Source organism: Anopheles ziemanni, chromosome 2 (genome assembly GCF_943734765.1).
Source record: "Anopheles ziemanni chromosome 2, idAnoZiCoDA_A2_x.2, whole genome shotgun sequence".
NCBI classification, from domain to species: Eukaryota; Metazoa; Arthropoda; class Insecta; order Diptera; family Culicidae; genus Anopheles; species Anopheles ziemanni.
The window spans coordinates 83,215,692-83,236,130 of NC_080705.1; the positions used below are offsets into that span (position 1 = coordinate 83,215,692).

At 43.9% G+C, this 20,439-nt stretch overlaps 2 protein-coding genes across 2 annotated transcripts; one reads left to right on the plus strand and one right to left on the minus strand.

Annotated features, from left to right (window-relative positions):
* Positions 1–1,394: 1,394 nt before the first annotated feature.
* On the minus strand, positions 1,395–4,919 carry LOC131281904 (uncharacterized). The gene is made up of 5 exons (XM_058311268.1): positions 4,667–4,919; positions 4,352–4,440; positions 3,966–4,260; positions 1,565–1,851; positions 1,395–1,487 (listed from the first exon to the last, which is right to left on the minus strand). The coding sequence occupies exons 1-5, from the start codon at positions 4,917–4,919 to the stop codon at positions 1,395–1,397; spliced, it is 1,017 nt and encodes a 338-aa protein (XP_058167251.1).
* Positions 4,920–6,010: 1,091 nt separating this feature from the next.
* Positions 6,011–9,277, plus strand: LOC131294555 (ionotropic receptor 75a-like). Its single transcript, XM_058322600.1, has 4 exons — positions 6,011–6,334; positions 6,518–6,901; positions 7,941–8,759; positions 8,864–9,277. Exons 1-4 carry the CDS (start codon positions 6,011–6,013, stop codon positions 9,275–9,277), a joined length of 1,941 nt encoding a protein of 646 aa, XP_058178583.1.
* Positions 9,278–20,439: the final 11,162 nt, after the last annotated feature.

Below are 20,439 nucleotides of genomic sequence, written 5' to 3' on the forward strand. Positions count from 1 at the left end.
AGAGAGAGAGTCTACTCAAAGGAATAGCTGTGCAAACAGAGGTCATCCTAAACTGTGAACCCACCGAATCTACAATGTTTAGCTAACTTGGTTTCGCCGGTCTGTTTCTAGAACGTCTTATGAGTGGAAACCAAAAACATTAATTGCATTAATCCGGGACACAGTCAGTGTGTGGTTTTGTTTCATCTGTTACTCGCTTTCGCCTTGTGTTGGTTTTGTTCAAATTTGCTAAGTGTAAATATATATATTTATATATATTTATATATTCATATCAGTACCGTGGTTGTCTTTACCCTAGTCATATCAACACGATGTTCTTTTTTTACTATATAAAAATATATGTATATATTTTATTTATATCCTTGGGGAGATGCAAGTTGTTGCGTGCTTCAGTTTTTTGTTTGTTTGTTAAATTGTTTTTTTTTTTCTTCTGTGTGATGCTAATAATCCTGCAGTACGATCAGTATCGGTAGAAAGAGCCATCATTGCCCATCTTTGTTCTGTACTGCGCTATTTAATGTTACATATATCATCACGTTTGGAGTTGCCCACATAAAAGCATACCTTATAATCAATTGAACCATTCGTCCGCGCCCGCTCCGTCTCTCTCTCTCTCTCTCTCTCTCTCTCCTTCTCCTTTTCCATCTTTATAAATAGCCCGTCAATTCAAAATTTCCCAAAAGAAGTTGTTTATCAATACACAATCGTTCGCCACAAACGTTCGGTTTCTACCGTTCAAAGAGTGCATTCCTTTCGTCTAAATGTATATACCCCGTGGGGTATGGAAGTATATATACTAAACATTACTATAGTTTTCCGTTGTATTCGTTAGTTTGCTTGGTAAATATACACTTCAATGTTGCCAAAAAGTAGTAGTATCACCGTTTTTTTTGCGACAAGTTAGGAAAAATTTGGCAACGATCCGGTTTGCCAACGACGATCGAGTTTTTGTTCAAGACTCCCCATTCTGCCTTCGGTTCAACCTCGCCTTTGGGGCCTTAGTCGACTGACACGATCCCCCCCTCCCTTCATCCCCATCTCTCATTGTGCTCCTAAACTCGATGTACAAAATCGTGGGGAAATAAATGTTTAGCCCTAAGAATCGGTAACGCAGGTCATTGAAGGCCATCGATGTGTCTATATACTTATCTAACTATCCTACTGGGGTTAGGTTGTTGTAGCGTTTTGTTGGTATCCTCTCCGTACGGGGTTTGGTAGTGCCGAAGTTAGGGAAACGGTTTAGCAGTTTAGATATAGTACCACCCAAGTTCCCACAGACACGTAGGTGATCGACGCGGAACGATGCAGTTCCACGATGGCGTCCACACAGTCCTTGCTGGGCTGCCGCTTTGGTGGCCGTTGGCAGGGTGGCTTCTAAGTGCTGGTTTTGAGGCTTAAAGGATGGTGCACGCCGTGCCGTGCATAACTTCACTGATGAACATGGGCGTACCAGCGCCTAGTCCTCCGTCAGTTTTTTCATTTTCGTTCTGTGAAGCGCGAGCGGATAGCGGATTAGGGTTTGCTGAGGATCATCGTTGATCTAGAGTGGTCCGCTCAGACTTACCTGATCGTACTCGCAGTCAAAGTACCGACTCTGACAATCCAGGCAGCGGCACTGGTCGGACATCTTGCAGGTGATGCCGCACTCTTTGGCCACCGCTTTGTACAGCTGCTTGCTCGATTTGTACAGAATCTCCGGACCCTTCACCTCCGGCTTGGGTGGAGCGTGTTGTTGCTCGTAGATCGGCTGGGAGTTGCTGTACGAGCTGCACTCTTCGTCCAGCGAAAGTGTATCCTGGTTTTCGTTCGAAAGACATGTCTCGTCCATGGCCATTGTTTCCATTTCTTCGGCTACATGGGAGAAGTCCATATGGTTAATGTCAATTATACGGTTATTTTGCCACTATCATACATATTAACAGTCCTTAGGCTTAGAGTATCATCTTTTCGAATAGAGTATCAACTTTTTAAATAGTAAAGTTTACATTAAAATTTGGTGAAAGATAAAATATAAAAAATTTAATCCATAATTTTTTTTTCGTTGAATCCAAACATTTTCATACTTCCTTTCGTTGAATTTTGATCTATCTTAACAGACACATTTTGGTTCGTTGTACTGGTCATTAATTTCTTTAATTGTACTAGAAATTAATTCTCTACTCAATTTTTTTTAAAGTATTTTTACCGACTTACTCTAAGTATTTAAAATAACTTAGCTACGAGAAGTTTTCGATATTGCGAGTCTTATTTTATATCACAATAAGTATAAAACTGCATTTCTTGAATGTAGTTATTTTGGATACTATGAATTGCTTTGTGATCTTAACCGAGTTCTTTGTAGCGTTTTTTTTCACGCTCTTTTCAACATCCTTGAGGCTCGCCATTTTTGAAGAAATTTCGAATCCGTAAACGGTTACTTTTTAGTATATGGTATTTGTGTTAGCTCGGTGTGAAGTAAAAAAGATCGAGCCAGAATTCTTTCAACTTCTTTTCAATCTTATATTATCAAAACAAAAACATAAAATAAAAAGAAGCTTTCTAGTGCACAATATTTTTTCCCGTGGTATCACTTTTTCTTTTGGAAAGATAAAAATCATGAACAAAACATAACCAGGTCTTCTCTCCTTTACACCGAACTATCAGACAAATTACTAGGTGAGTTAAAATAGCAAAAACGCCATAAGATAGGAAACAAATATACTAAAAGTAAATCTTCATGGATCTAAAAAGTATTAAAATTGAGAAAATTATAACATGTTGACAACTAGTGCGTAAAATGGTTATGTTGGTTCTCTAAACTGGTCGAACAGAAAAATTAGAAAATGGTTTCCTTTATGTAGCTTAGGTTTTTAACAAAAGTCTTTTATTAAAATATTTAATCGTTTTTGAGATATTAAAAATAAAAATTGAGATATTTTGATTCTAGTGTTAATGTTAAAATGTACTTTGTTTGTAGTATCTGTCAAAGCTGATTCTGTGAGGAGATACACTAGATGATGAAATAGAATCAAATGACTTGTTAGAAAAATTGCTCCAAAAAAGTAACCATCCTAATACCAAACTTAACACATAGGGGTGGATGGGGTAATACGCACCCCTTAAGGAAAACTATAAAATTTTCTAACAACTTGGCTCTTGATTGTTGATTTTATCACTGAATAGGATTCATGAAGGTTCAAACTAGTTACCAGTTCAGGAATGTTTGCTTTTTTTGCTAAGAAAAACGTAATTTTTTCAGTTTTGAAAAAGTTCAATTTTTTATCGATCTGTATCTGGTTGAGGCAAAACGCACCTTTGCTAGGGGTAATACGCACCACAACAAAGGGGTAATACGCACCACAACAAAGGGGCAATACGCACCACAACAAAGAGGCAACATCCACTGTCAAATAAAGATTAGTTTGTTTACAAACTGGTGCATTTTACCCCGACATACTGGGTGCGTATTGCCCCCATTCATGGTTGAACACATATTCATCTAAAATATGAGTAAATCTGCATACTTTCCGAAATTTTCATGAACAGTCTCAAGCACTGATTCTCAATTCACTAAATTTCGTATTCCTCGTTGGTAAATATCGGTTTTTGCACTTAATATTCCTTAGCGGAATGGTTTGTCACATTATAACAAAAACTGTCTGAGCTGAGAATGATTTTGTTTTGCGTTTATTTCGCGTTTCTGTTGATGTAGAGCTATCAAACTCACAGGGTGACCATATTTCAGTTTGATCTTGCAGGGTGACTACTTTTTACGCGTTGAAAACCCGTTTTTCAAGGGAAATGGGTAAGGGTGCGTATTGCCTCAGGGGTGCGTATTACCCCAGCCACCCCTACAAACAGTTCGATAATGTTTAAAATCGTGCCAATTATATTTCTTAACACGTTTTAGAAAACTTCTAGTTTTAAATGTGAACCCGCATACAAAAAGGACCCTTATATTGAATGGATCTCCCTTTCTTACGTACCAAGATCCTGCAGGCCTTCGTTGCAGTTGAGCTGGTAAAGCGGATCGCAGGAGCCGGTGCAGGTGAGCAGGTTCTCCTGCGACGGCGTGGTCGTCGAGCTGCAGGTGTACAGGGACGAATCGATGGACTCCTGTTTGCGCGTACCACCGGGCGATCCTTGCTGCTCCGAACCGGCCGGGGCGAGCTGCTCCTGGGACGACCGATTGTTCGACATCATTTCGTAGCCGAGTGCCGTCGGCGAGAGGTTCAGTATCGATGTTCGATTGTTTTCCTTATCCAACGCTGCGAGGCGATTCTGGCGGGTGGTGAAGGTTAAAATGTGAATACACCCTTGTGAGACTTTCTGATTTTTCTCCCAGATTCAATTGTCCGGACGTGATGCTTACCTCTTCTAGTACATGCTCGTACGAGGGCGGTGGGCTTAGTGGTATAACGTTTGTGGACTCTGTGTTGGTGAGTGACGGATTGTCATATCCTGAAACGAGGCGTATCGGTTAGAGAACGGACCGAATGCCAAAAGAGGATCGTCGGTCGGTGGTCAAAAATAAAATCCAAACTGAGGCGTAGAAGGAAGCGTTTTCGGATCTGGCTTGATCGAACACAAACACACACACACCCAAATCGGACCGACCGGGTCGCTCGGCGGGAATACCAAAAACAAAAAAAAAAACAAACAAAAAAGCGAAATCCCGGCATTTTACCTAGTATTGGTTCGTCGGTAGTGTTACTGGTCAGTATTAAGGCGCGCCGGTCGTTGCTCATCGAGACAAGGCTATCGTTATTCTGCTCTGAGTCAAGGGTGGTGGTGCTGCTGCCAAAGTCATTTGCGCTCGCACTGTTCAAAAGAAGCGTCCCGACCGGATTGGATTGGCTATCTACAACGACATCCTGCTCCTGAGAGGTACTACGCGACGACCCACTACCCATGCGGAACTTTAGCTTAAACGGTGCCATTTGCCCCGCAGCAAGAGGCAAAGGGAAACGTAGCACAGGGGGTTGTGGTCGTCCCCGTGGTTTTCTGTGTTTTGTTTACTGTGCGTTCGGGCGAGCACGCGGTTTTTCTTTACCCGTCCACGGTCAACGCTACGGTTACAAGGTGGAGAAGCGGTAGAGTAGCGTTTTTCAAGTACCCACACAACTGGAAGTAAACAAAGGATATATTAAAGAGATAAGGAAACAAGGTGACAGAGAGATATAAGGAAAGATAAAAAAAGAGTTGGAAAAATGAAAGACAGCATCATCGCAATGGGAAAAGCGGAAAATGCGAGTGGAAGATGGAGCAGCAACATTACGGAGGGAGCGATAAAAAGGTGAAAAATGTATCAAAACAATATGCAAGCTATGAAATAGAACCATCGAAGCATGGAGGACGGAAAAAAAGGCCAAGCAAACGAGCATCTACGGTGTAGGTGTGTAGGTACGGTCGAAATTTATTCATACGCGCATAGCAAATAGGTACCAATCGATTATTACTGTTCAGTACGCTACAGGAAACAAAAGCCTAATTGAAAAACAAAAGTATGTAAAAAGTAAGAGGGTAGCGAGAGGAGAGAGAGAAAAAAAAAACAAAACACATTACCGGAAGCAGCAACAAACGTTTACACGGAAGGAAAACTGTAGCAAAAGTGTGGAAAGATAATCTACCCAAACCGTGGAAAACCCGTGGAGGGCACTCGGCTTAACGATCATAATTTACGATCCTGTTTCCCTCCTCGCCCCGTCCCGTCCCGTTGGACTCCACCCTTCCCCCCGGGTCTGTGGATAATTTTTCGATTTTTGCGACAACGAAATTTCGCTGCACAAAACGGCACGAATTACCTTCATTACCATAATTGTACGATTTCCCGGTAATGACATTATTATGGGCCGTCTTGCCGTGTTGGGACATTCCATCGCTATCGGTACTTCAGGAGCGCGTTTTATAGCTCATGATCTTCACACACGTCGTGGCCGGTCGAGGCTCAAGAAGGTTCATAGTGAGAAACATCGAGGCCACGACCGTATCGGTATCCCCTTTTCGAAGCAACCGGAGCAAACCGAGTAAAATGGCGGGTCAAAACGTGCTGCCGTGTGTCGCTGCTGCCTTATGGTTGTGCGTTCGTTTGGCGTGCGTCGATGGCCAGTGGATCGATGGTGTCGGTGAGCTAGCGGTCGATTACTATCGGGCAAGGGATGTGAAATCTGTGACCGCTTTGGGCTGCTGGAACCACACGGAACGGCACAAGTTTTTCCGTACCTTCACCCGGGATGGAGGGATGTTGGTACAGTTCGTGCCCGACCTGGCCGTCGTGTACCCGAACCAGTACTCGAAGGGAGGAATGCTGATCGACGCGACGTGTGAGAGTGTGCTGAACGAGATGCGACAAATGGTAGGTAGGCTTAGGTTGGCAACAATTAAGCAAGCGACCTAGTAAGCACAAGCAAGCCATGAGATTAGCAGCCGTCAACGGAAAGCTTAACGGAAGAGGGAGCTTTTTACGGTGACACTTTTCCTGACGCTGATCTTGTTGTTTCTTGAACGCACGGCCCTCCCCATCCTCTCTCTCCACCAGGGTCGTGAGCTGAATAAACTTTTGGTGGGAAATGTGTACTGGCTGTTCGTGGAAAATCCCCCGAATGACACGCACCGAATGGCCGATGAAGATTTGCTGGAGTATTTGGTGGAGCTTTACAACGATCGATTTCGCTTGCTCGACACGATGCCGTACACAAACGTGGTGATTAGAGTGCGAAGTCCCGTGACCGACGGCTGGACGCTGGTGGAAGTTTTCAAACCCAACCGCAATGCCCGTCTCGTGCCGGAAGTGATTGTCACCGAGTACGGAACGATGTGCGGTGGCGAGAGCTTGCTTCGGAAGAGCTTAGCAAAGTTAAGCGCACGGAGCGCGGCTAGAAGGCGTAATCTGCAAGGATATTCCATGCCATGTGGAATGGCGGTAAGAACCAACCAATGCTAAGTCTATTTTAAAACTCGGGGATAGATTTGACGTACTTCAACACCATAAGATTGCAGTAATTTGATCGGGTTTTTACGTATAAATGTCTTATTGTTTCTGTTCCACCAAGTTTATTCCAAAAGAGGGGGCATTTCATTGAATTATTTATTGGGAAAAGTTCCTACGCTTCGGTATTCTACAACGTGTGTAGTGAAACCAAAATACATTAGCTAGTACATTATAAAAAAAACCAATCATTATGATCATTTTTTAAAAGAACATTATGTTTTAGTGAACATTGTACGTAAATTAACGAAATTACTGAACATATTCGACTTTTAGCCGGCTTCAATGGAGGCGCCTGGTGTTTTTCAATACAACTCCAGTTTTCAGTCCTATCAAAGAACAACATTTAACCGAGAAAACCCGGGATAATGCCTAGAACATGATGGCTTTAACAATACGGTAACGCCCGTTATAACTTAATGAATAAATTAAAATTAAATAAATGAATAATATTTTTAGCGAATATTGCACGTAAATCAACGAAATTACTGAACATATTCGACGCTTTGGCGACTTTTATGGAGGCGCCTGGTGTTTTTCAACACAACTCCAGTTTTTAGTGCTGTGTGTTTAACTTTTAATTTTAAATTTAATAAGCTTTACATTATATTGGCATTTTCTAGATTTGTAGGAGGTATGTGTATAGCTATTTACACACATGTTTTTATAATTGTTGTCGAAATTAAGCTTCCCGAACCTACAATGTCGACAAAAGCCCATCAGAAACTTATTTTATTTAATTTTCCAACAAAGAAAATATCATAAATTTTTTCCGATTATTAATGAAAGACCAAAACTACTACTTCTAATAGATTTTTAAACGGAAAACCATCGCGAGTATTTCAGGTTTTCATCCTAATGAGATTTCTTCTGTTTTGTTTTAGATTCATGAGTTCCTCACTTGACGTGAAAGCAACTTTGTATGAAATTTTCCCAAAATTGGTTTCACTCGTTTGTTTTGTTTCCTTCGTAGATAACTTCGCCGGAGTATTTTAAAAGCCTGGACGACCGGAACGACGTGCACGATCTGTATACGAAGGCGAACTTTCCGTTCATCCGCGAGCTGATGTATGACCTGAACTTCACGCTGAACATGGTGCAGGTGGACGCGGGCGGGTACAAACGCAACGGTACGTTTAGCGGTCTGATGGGTAAGTTCCAGAACCGCTCGATCGAGCTCGGCTGCATGGGATGCCTGATGCGCACCGAGCGGCTGGAGGTGGTCGACTTCATGGTCGTCACGTTGATCATCCGGAGCAGCATCATCTTCCGGCAGCCCCCGCTTTCGATCGTGTCGAACATCTTCGAGCTGCCGTTCAGCGTCGGCGTGTGGCTGTCGTGCGTCGCACTGATGGTCGTCTACTGGATCGCGATGGTGGCCCTTCGGTGTTTCTATGGCGCGGAGCGATACACCGTGATCGAGTCACTCATTTACCTGATCGGGGTCATGAGCCAGCGAGGCAACGAGCTGGTGCCACACTTCAACGGCACCCGGTTGCTGATGTTCTCGTTCCAGCTGACCAGCTTTTTTATCATCACGTCCTACTCGGCCAGCATCGTGGCCCTGCTGCAGAGCCCGAGCCGGGCAATCATGACCGTGGGCGACCTAGTGCGGTCTCCACTGCAGGCGGGCGTCATGGACACCAGCTACGGGCGCGTCTACTACACGGAGACACCGGATCCGGACGTACAGGAGCTGTACCGGAGGAAGATTCGGCCGCACGGCGAACGTTCCTTTATCGAGCCACCGGAAGGGATTGGTCGCGTCCAACACGAGCTGTACGCCTTCGAGGTACGACGGCTTTGACCCGCTTTGGCGAAGAAAACTCACCCCCAGTTCGACCAGGGTAATTGGAATTTAATTCGATATCTCCTGTTTCGCTCCCTTCCCACAAGGCGGAAGTGAATGCCGCCTACAAGGTGATAAAGGAGACGTTCGCACCGGAGGAGGTCTGCAAGCTGCACGAGCTGGAGGCCCTCAAGCTGCCACCGTTCGGCATACCGATCGTCAAGGGAAGCAAGTACCGGGAGCTGATGCGCCAGCGCCTGATGTGGCAGCGGGAGGTCGGCATTATCAAGCGGTTCAACATCATCTGGATCCACCAGAAGCCGCAGTGTGAAAATCCCACCGCCGGCTACACCTCGGTCCGCTTGGTGGAGATGCGTTATTTGTACTGCTTTCTTGCCGTCGGCTTTCTGGCCGCCCTGTTGGCGCTCGCAGTCGAGAGGACCTGGTTCAAGGAGCGGTCCGTGTGGGCTCGCCGGGGCCGGAAAATAATCAAAGCCAAACAGGCTAGAGCGAGGGATTAATCTCCGGCCGGGCTCCGTTCGAACAGTGTTACGGATTTGCTGCAGCTCTTGAAAATCGAAAGCTGCAATAATCGCATCGTGGTAATTGCTTCAGCATCGAACGTTCTCCGTAGGGTTTGCAAAATGACGAAACAACATAGCCTATGTTCGCACGATTGCTTTTGTTGCCTTCGGCATTGTGTGTTAATGCACGATTCAAATCAATGTTATGATAATACCAGCATTTTTCACTAAACTAACTACTACTTAAATCGTTACGCTTCATATTTCCTACTGTTCTAATACAAGCTTAAAAGTAGTGTTTAATAGAATAGTTTGTTGTTATTTATATCGCAAAATTTCATTTATGCATAAGAGGTTCCTAAAGATACTGATCCTAATATCTCAGAACAATAAAAGCCTTCGATAAGTTCGAACAGTACAGTAAGCTTTAAACAAACAACAGAACAATAAATAGAACAAAAAAACCGTAATAAGTAGCTTTATTTCCTTGTATCAACAAGTATTTTTATTATTTGTGTAAAGTTGTTTTCTGGTTTGGTCTCAAAAAGTGTTCAAATTGGGAAAAATATACTAATGCGCCCTCAATCACTTAAAATCTCCAGTTACAGCACAATGAAAAAAGTAATCAAAACACCAAAATTTTATCGAAAGATATTTTAACAAATTTTGTTACACATATTGTAAACGACTCATAAATGTTATCGTTCCTTTAATGATGTTTATAAAAAAAAATTAAACACATTACAAGGTCACATCTAAAGAGATCAGAGTTAAAGGGACGGCAAAATCTAGTGAGTGCCAAAATAATTTCAATACACAGTAGTTTATACTTTTTTTTATCCATAGTTTGTTAGAAGATTCCATCTTAAATTAAATTTCGTCCCAACAGATATTGCAACTGCATGTCGTTTGTATAATAACGTTCAAGTTAGTGTTGTTGTAAATCTTTTGCGGCTTTAAATTATCTACGAAGTTGTTTAACGTTAACAGGTCAACCGAAATACCCAGCCCCGACGTAAACCACCAACTCGGAGCTCGAAGCTGGAAGCGCCTTTTTATGTTGCTTTTTCTCTCCCATCTCAATGTCGATGGCTACATCATGGGAAAACGAACGGATGGCTCGGTGAGGCCAAAACATCAACCCAGGTCATGTCGATGGGAAAACCAAACCACGGCGAGCCACATCTTCTTGACACCGATTATCGATTATCTGACGGGAGCGTTCGTCCTTCGAAAGTTTTCCTCCAGCGGTTCCCGCAGCGTGAACGTTGTTTACCCCGGGCTTGGGGGAGGGGGGGGGGGGAAACGAGGAAAAAGTTCACCGTCAAGAAGCGAAAAATCATGGCAAGTCACACAGCGGATCCACTAGCTCTCCGTCGGTACTCTCTAGGTCTTTCGCATGGATCGGATGGAAGTAGTTATTGTTAGTTTACAATTTTTTTATAAGGCATCATGGCTTTCAGGGCCGTTGGTGGCCGTTGTGGTTATGTTCCATGATGAAAGGTACACGATTACTAGCATAACAGCATGACTAAGGCCATGTACTGCTGATGTTGACGGCGGAAAGCAAGACAAGACGAGCAAGTAAACTAGTTCCGTGATAAAAAAAATGCGAATAAATCAAGCAGAAAAGGCACGTTGGAGGCAACATTTAAATTAGCTCATCGGCTTGAAGTACGAGAAGTAAGAAGAAAACAAAAAACGCATACTAACTCCAATCAGAACAATGGAGCTCAACTGTCACACGACCTTGCCGGCAATGCTCTCGTGTCCAAAGAGGGAGGTGTATAAATAGGGTAAAGAGACGCATAAACTGATTCAGCTTTTAACCGATTATCAGAGCGTAGTCTTCACCGTGAAGCGGGTCAGGGCGAGTGCTTTTCAAACAGCTAACGTATTCTTAAGCTGGCACATTCTTCGTTGAGTGACAAGAGGCCGCCATTTATCACAGTTTTCAGCAACCAATAGCAACCACAGGAGCAGCTCCTCTTAGGGAGTGCGGTGGGGGGACAACTATAGAAAAGCTCGCGGCCTACTTCATCCGGAAGGGCGCATAAGTGTGCTTGACGGCACCCGGTGGTGCGAGAAAATGAACTAGTCCCGTAATGACACAGCTTATTTTCCAGCCAACGCCGGCCAAGCCAAGAGGCTTAAAAGTTCCGAACGCCTGCCGGTGAGCGGGAACGGGTGGTTGGGTGGGGGCTGTGAGCGGAAAACCGCAAGGACTCTTGGCTGTCTTTTCCACATCCCGGCGTCAACTCGTCAACAGTTTTATTACGTTATCCTTTTGATAGATTGATTTGCTGCTGATGGATGAAGGATGACCGTTTTACGAATTTGTCGAAGCTTTTCGTGCTGGCCAGCATGATTCCATTTATGGGTTTTTGTGACCTGTTTTTCTAGTAATCCCTGGGTAGTAGACTTACGAAATAGACATTGCTTCGAAAAAGGAGGAAAATGCTAGGACGTTTGATCATAAACAAGTTATATGTTATCAAAATATGTTATCAAAATTCTACCATATGACAAATTACGAGGAGCTGAACAGCTTCAAAGTATCGAATCTTGATTTCACCCACATAAATCCAAAATGTTCCTTTAATTATTTAGTTATTTTATTTTAGTGTAACAAAAGACTTTCTTCTCTAACACAGTCCCGAAATTCGATGCAAGAATTGATGCTTGTTAGGACCTATAATTTGCTCCATAAACACGATACGGTGGGTTTGGAAAACGAAGGAAAACAATGAAACTGCTGCAGCAACAATGGAGGAAAACCGTACATTGAGCGCACGGCGACTGGCCGGAGCTGTCAAGGGCGGAGTGGTGATAATTCATCACATATCAAATATCGCACCGTGAAGGAAAAACCCAGACAAGACAAGCAAAACCATCCGAGGGCATGCGTCCTGCGCCCGAGGAAAGCGATCGGGCTTTCCGGGTGAGAAGGGAACCGTTTAATTAAGTGCTTTTAGCCAGCGTGTTTTACGGAGTACAGGTCGGTGGGTGTCTGCATGTGTGTGTGCGCTTGTGCTGAGGAATGTGATGCTTAGGGAAGCGAGAAACATGATACGCTCGTTACGAGGCCTTCAGCGCTTCTCCCTGCTTGGTTTTCCTCCGTTTTATTTTTCCAGGCGCCCGCGTAAAGCCGATTCGATGGAAACCCAAACTGCTTCGTCTGACAGCTCGCCGTTTTCACTGCTGCATAGTAGGCGACGCCGTGCTACGGTAGTGAAACCCAAATATCTAGCACACGCACATAAATACACACACGCGTAGTCCTTAGAGCCTCGGGCACGCACAAACACACAAACACCCACAGCCACTCGTGACCATTTTCTAGCGTTTGTTCATGGTGCGAACAACATCAAGTTGACTGCGGGGTTTTCTCGGCAGCAAAAATAGGCGACGAAAGCGCTGGCGAAAGTGTTTGTAAGTTGTCGAGGAGCTGCGAAATGTTGGTGAGGGCTGACATCGTTTCTTTTGATAGCATCACAAATCGCGTCCCGATGACTGGCATGATACGAACTACGCAACTTACTACTTGATCAAGCTTCAAACCGCACTCAAATATTACAGCACTACTATGATAATAAAACTGACATTACCGTGTTCATTCACGCAACGAGCTCAAACCGAACGAAACGAGCAAATACGCCAAATGAAGGGAAAGTAAAACAAACAAGCGATTCCATTTTTCAGAATGATACAAAGAAGGGCTTCCGGACGCACAGTACGCCAGCGAAAGATGTACTCACCCGGTGGGCGGGGAGGGTGGGGAAAGGCCACGCGCCTTACAGGGGCAAACTCAGCTGGAATGTGTAGGCTGAGGGCTGTGCGGGATATTTTTCCGGTTCCTGTTCGATTATTCCATCTGCTGCCAGTCCGGTCATATTCTTCCAAAGGGAAAATCAATACACCAGCTTATACCGTTCCGAATGGCATCACCTGCCGTCAGGGGTTTCCCTCACCGCGTTTTGTTTTCACGAGCGCGAGTGGAGTTCTGTATCAAAATTCACAACAGCTGACCACCGATGGGGCCTGCTCCCAGCTTGGCACCTTCCGTCACAGCGGGGTGGAGAAATTGGAGGCAACACCACGGAGACGCTTTCACGATCACCAGATAGTTACGAAAACACACCGTTTCACCCGAGCAGGAAAACGACGGCTGGTCGATACACTACTGATGGAGACGCACGGTTTGCCTGCTGCAGAATGCTGCGTAGTTTGAGGGCCGTCTGTGCTCGGCGAGTGACACACCGTCTGACTTTAGCCTGAAATTGAGCACTGAGACTTGAAGGACTCTGGCGGAGAGAGGCTTGAACAAGGATGTAATGTTGGTGAGAGCAAAATTCTGACAACTCTGTTGACAGGCTAGGACGCTCTATCAAACCACATGCCATCAGACTAAATATACAAGCATCCTTTTACAAGGATCCAAGCAGTTCTTCAACACAACATTTGTTATGTAAAAAATGGTACCAAGTTTATCGACGATTTCTTAGTTTTCCACCGGGAATCCACAAAACAAAGGCGATAAATGTCCTTGCAAGAGGAAACTTTTCCCAAAGTAACAAAAACTAGCAAGAGAGCTGTCAAACATGCCGCCCGTAGTACGCATGTACAGTTTTCCACTCTATCCATAAGCAATATATCGAAAGGGAAAGCTACGCCATAAAATGTTGCTATAAAAATCCTTGTTCGCTATCTTTCCGGAAAGCTTGCCCTGTGAAAACGTTGAGAGCTTTAAGAGGAGCTTTTGAAAAATTTATTGTCTTACGTTATAAACTCTACATGTTTCGTTTGTTGTGCGATTGAAATTTGAAATAAAAACACTCCAATTATAGATTTCAGCCCTCTTTAAAAATGGAAAGGATTGTTTGGAACTTCAAAGGAGAATTCGATTCAACATTTTAATAATGCTAATTCCATGTTTTGGTAATACGTCTCTGATCTCAACTATTTTTTGCATTTTGCTTTAAGTTAAGCAAAAGTACTTTCAATTATTGCTGCACTTACCGCATCTGATTTCGTTGAGTAAAATGGTAATAAGTTCATTAACTGCCGCATTGAAGGAGGGCAGTTTTTCCCCCGTCTTCCTGCCATTATCAATCATGTCGTTTGTGCCTCGCACTTCCGTCGGTAAATCGTTGATATCGTATGGCGCGGATCAAAACGTTCCGGTTTACGTAATACCGCGTCAGCAGGAATCGGTAAATGCATCAAATTTGATGAATTATTGCACTTCCACTCCATCCAGCGGTCTCGAGTGCATATCGAGCTCGGTGACTGTTGGTTTGCGGTCGGCGGTGCACAATAGTTGTAAATCACGGCATCACAGGCCCGGCGCACGGGAGCACAAAGCCTTTCAGGGTAGGGGATAACGTCCGTCGGCAGCCTTCGAAGCCTTCCGCCGCCGCCACTTCCGGCGCAGGCCCCAGTCCAATCGACTCCCGACCGATAGTGGCCGTCAGCATTCGGATGGAAAATCGAAATCATGAAAAGCATCGCCACCGGCATTCTCGGTCCTACTGCATTTGGTTTGGAACCTCGTATCCCATTGCATCGCTTCGCAGTAGGTGCCAGAGAAGAACTGACCTTGGGCAGCGCGTGGAAACGAAGGGATAAAGCTCGGCTACACGGTTCACGCTTGAAGGGAAGCGAAAAACGGTAACATGCCTGTAACAATGAACAGTACTTCGTGGTTTGGCCTCTCCTCGTCGCGTGCATCAGTGATTTCTGAGGTTTTGTATGGTGGCAGGAAAACACTCACCGGCAAATCGCCATCATGCCCGTTCGGTAGCATTTGATATGTGCGCTGTGTGAGAGTGGAATCAAATTTTCCTCTCAACAGTGCGCTATCGCTACATTTGACAAATAGTTGGTACAATATGTTACAGTTTCGCTGGAAGGATTAAAAAAGTGGGATGAACTCGAATGGCTAGGTTTTCCACCGATCGAACAAATATTGAACACCCATGCAAGATTACTCTAGCACAGAACAATAGAAATCTAAAATCCCTCTAGGCTGGACGCAGTGATTCTACTCGATCAATAAGCTTTATACAGCAAATGAGCATGAATTGATTGAATTCCTGTTGATATTTCTTTAATTGAGTCGTTGATTTTAAATCAACAAACTAGTGTGCGGTCGATTGAAATCTCTATCGTGGTTGATTAAAGTATTTTAAAATCAATAAACAGTCCCCAACTAGTGATTAGAAACATTTCATTAGTTACTGATAATTGAACAAATGTAAGATTAGCATTATATAATATATACAATACTCAAACGAACTTTTTACTTTTATCATCATTTTAACTGAAAGTTAGCAGTTGAAGAAAATTTTAAGAAAAATAATATTGTAAATGTCAAAGTCTTGTATACCTCCAAATCTAAAACGATTCAAGCTGACGATTAAAGAATGCTTTATTATCAAGGAAATCAGGAAACTCAGGAAAAATAGCTTGAACAATTATTTTATTCGAAAAATTGTGTTTTACAAACGAGTCACATTTTTTCATCTTTAAATCTTGAATATTTATTTTATCATTTTCCTTCTTTTTTCTGTGGTAAGTAACACTTTATTACTTTATTAGTTGGGGATAAAGCTTTGACATATAATAAACACAATCCAAAACTAAAATCTTAAATTTGTAAACTTCAACCCTGTGATTTCCTGCTAGAGTTTAGTATATCTAGCTAGAGTTGCTCTTATCCCCTTTCGAAACTATAACCGAACCATCCCAACCCTTGAGAACAAAAGAAAAAAAAAACTCAAAAATCAAAGAACACAGTAAACAATGAAAGGCTTTCTTTGAAATGGTTCCCGTCCGCACTTGAATACCATCGGTCGCTCCGAGGCACCGTCGAGGCTTTTCTTCCGTTTGTTGAGCCACTTCAACAAGGTTGCTACCCGTTTGAAAGCTTCTCTCCGGTCGCCTCGGGGCACGTAGCCGAAGGATCAACAAACAACAACACGGGCGGTCGAAGCGGTAGCAGCAGTCGGGAGCTGCCAGAAGCAGGCGGGCCCGATTGTAAGTCAAGTGTTTTCCCGTCTGCAGTCGACCGTGGATGCGCGAATGCACGGAACACGGATCCGAAAACATATCCTCGCCCGACAGGCCAGACGATGACGGGTGGTGGTGGCGGTGGCGGCGGCGGCCAATCCCCATAAATTGTCCGTGTGATGCCTTTGATTTGTCGTGGTTAACGGTGTTCTACCATACGTCACGACCATTTCCCATACGGGACGGGGGGTTTCGCTTCGATTCCCGCAGGCAAAAGAGGTTCCACCTCGAGACGTCTCCAGTCGGAATGATGAAATCAAGCGATCCGGAACGTTCGCTCGGTAGGGAAGAAAAATCCGTTCCCGGCAGATGCCAACATGTCGTTGGCGGATTGTGTTATGGGGTTAGGGCCACGTGTGTGTGTGTATGTAAACTTCATACCACTCCGACGCCTAACAACCATTCCTTATCCTCATAAAGACCACCTCGCATGCAGGCGGGGTGATAAAGGTGAACGCCACAGAGAGGAATAGACGTCTACAAAGCGTGGAAAACACTTTCCCCATCGTTCTGGGCTGGGCTTTTACAAATATGTGCGCGCGATACCGCAGGCAACATTTCCTCAAAGTCCTCCGCCTTGCGAACAGCGACGCCCTTGCGACCTACCGGTGCCCCAGCTTCGGAAGCCCATTTATTTTCTTTGGAAAATGATGAATGCCGGCGCGTTGAGCAGAAATAATAGCGAGTAATTTAGTTTCCATTTGGATGCTTCGCTTTTCTTTACGGGCGGCCCGCACTTTCGTATATGGCCGCGCGGTGCCGCCACCGCTCGTTGTGAATTTTCCGATCCGACACCGATGGTGTCGAGCAGTTTTTCCACCCTCGCCTCCTCTTGCCACGCGGAAACCCCACCAGGAACGGTCGGGAAGGTTTTTGCTACCGCACGCCATGGCCATAAATGCCATTTTGGGAATATGGAAAGCGAGAGTCGAAGATGAAGAGGATGACGAGCTGAAGAGAAAAAAAACCTCCTGCCCGCGTGTGTGAAAAACTCGCCCACAAAACATACCACGAGTCGACCAAAGTGTGGGTGTTTGTGTGTGTGTGTGCGTGTGTGTAGCACGGTGCAGCGAAAAAGTTCTACTCCCGGAGGGGCCATCGAAATGTGAATGATGTATGGCGCTCTTATGACGATGGGGTCGGCGTCGTTGGCTGATTCGGGAGGCTGGCGTCCGTAATGGTCCGCCCCGGCTCCGGACGTACAGCGGGCTCGGGTGTCGAAAGGCTAGCCCGTGGGCACTTGCTGATGGCTTTCGGTAGGCCGCAAGAAGATGGAACGTGGGACGGGATGGAAGCCAAAAGGGGTGTTCTACAGCTCGGGTGTCGACGTTTAACGTAACACGAGCCCGCCGGAGCGCACACCTCAACGCTATCTGTAACGGTTCGTTTGGTAAACTCAATGCGCGCAGTGGGTGAGATAGGATACGCCAGCAAAAAAGAAACGGCAGCAGGAAAATCCCCTCTCAAACAGTTTTCCGGGGAGGGCTTTCCTTTCGTGCTTGCATAGTTTTTCTTTCTTCCCGTCTTCTGAATCCGTCATCCGGCAACCCTCCCCCCCATCTCCGGGTGCGCCTTACTGGAAGTCGAACCGGTTCCAAGTAGCAGCCGCCGCACCAGCACGGACAAGTAATGTGAATATAAATATTATATAGGTCGATTTGGGTAAGCTTGCCACATTCATGTTAATAGCTGTGTAATTCATTATGCATTTGGTCTATTATCGATGGAATTACGGCGTGCCGCGCGGACCAGCGCACGATACTATCGCCCGGCACCTTTGGGACTTTGGGTACCGGTGTGCGCTCTCCGGAGGAATGAAGTGGGATCACCGAAAGTGCTTGGAAAATGAGCCAAAGCTAACGAATGTGTTAGTTATGGTCGGGAATGTGGTTGCCTCGGTCAAAACGATAGCCGTTGGAACTGTGACCATTGGAGGGTTATAAAGCAAACGGGCTGACATTTAAATGGTGCAAAAACTGTTGGAAGGATTAAGGACATGTGGGTTAAAGGGAAAGAAGGGCTGGATGTTATCGCAACGAATGATATATCCGCAATTTTGCGACAGTTTCTTGATATCAATATCTTTATCAACAATTTTTAGTTATTTTGTTTTATTTGTAGTCTTTCAGTTGAAACTGCATAAATGTTAAACATTCAACTAGGATGTTTCTCATTAGGCATTCCAATTTTGCCTTTTTTTTAAAGTGTTAAATATTTTGGCGGAATTGAAAATGTAACACCAGCAAAAGCGAAAGCGCGCCACTAAGAGTTTAAATTCGTCAGCGTAACTCAATCGAAAGCAGCATCTTGGTTGGTGTCTGTGTGTTTCGCTATGCTGCCGCGTGCGGAGTGGATAGATAGAATCTGCCTTGGTTCTTCGGTTCGGTGCTGCGGCGGGCTAAGTGGATGATTTCTATCTGCTCTTCCAACCTCCCGGGGATAATGAGCTTAACGTCCAACTTGTCACCGGGCGGAAAGTTCGGCTCGCGGCTCCGATGATTGGATTCCGGTCAACATTCGGTGTCAAAAAATGAGAATTTCAGTAATTGGTTCGGTGGCGGCACAAATTGGATCTATTCTAAGCTGCTGCCCGCGTTCTTGGCGTGCAATCGGTGAAGAATTGTCTGCTTGAGGCAGTTGAGCTTGGCGAGATGGAATGAACTTTATAGTTTTGCTTTCGAGTACACGATTTAAATCAAGTTTTTCGTAGAGATAGGCCAATGTTATCATGAAGTGAGTCGAAATGATTAAAATTAAATTTTGTACAATCGTAGACTGTATTTTAAGCTACCGATGGTTTCATTTTCATAACTTCATGTATTTAATTATTGAATGTCAACAGTTGGATTAATTTGTTATTAAATTTGAAACATTGAGAGCAATTGAATACCTTTCATTAAACTTCCATGAAAAAATGTTATCGGAATTCTTCGACTTTAGCCAATTTCTTGAATTTTTTTTGTAATACAAACCGGAGTTACAAAATATGTACTTGATATTAGATTTTCTAACAAACAGACGATGGCCCGCTGTATTGCCTTACTTATCGACTTTTAATCCTCGCTACGATTACGATTGAAAACAAACTTTGATTATATTAATTTTCAAACAATTAACTACAATCATATTTATGCAATGAATATTTGTAAATTGTGATGTCTTGTGATATTTATTTGATGGGATGAGTGCACTCTAACTGCCGTTACCAGTAACGTCCAAAAATTAAAAATAAAATAACCACAATATAGTAGCCTCATTACATACATTACGAAAGTGTGTCATTTTTAAACATTCCACTTTTCGGTAAATAGGTGAATGCACGTTCTAAAACTGTTATGAATGTAGAATTTCTTGTGAGTCGAAAGAGGTAGAACTGGAACTGAATTTATGTGGTCAATTTCATCAAGTTGTTTTGAAACTAAAGATATGTAAATAATCTCCTAGAGGTAACTATCATCTGAAAATATTATTTTTAGATCCCAAAACAGGTGTTTTTCAGATAAAACTTATGTAAACCACGATGGACGAGGCGTATTTAGTACGATTTTTAAAGCGATTTAGAACCATAAAGAAAATTGCTTGATTCTCATTAAATACTTTTAAAAATTATTTTAGACACCATTTGGTAAAGAGAACCAAATTGTTAGGAGGAACAAGAAAAAACCATGTTCGAACATGGTAATATCGAACGAATTCGCAATAGCTTCTGTTTCTCAACTTTGATTATTCGGTACTCAAAAGAACCTTTTCCGAAACCAGGTGTAATAAAAAATAACAAGAAATTCCGGCAAAAAAGAATTCACACACACAAACCCAAACAATGCCTTGCAGAAACTGTCGGGCCCATTATCGCGCGAACTTTGCTAATTTCCCATTAATCTATTTACAACATTTTGATCGATCATAATTGGACTATTTGCTTCAGTCCCGTTCGCAATTTACGCCACGCCACGGCCATTAGGGCACCCTCCCGCGCCCTTGCCCAGCCGATCCTAGGCGCAACCCGCAAAGATTTAATGCCCTTTCGCCCGGGCGCAGCCGATGCAAAAACTCAATGCTCAATTTGTTTCAATTCCGTCCCCAATACT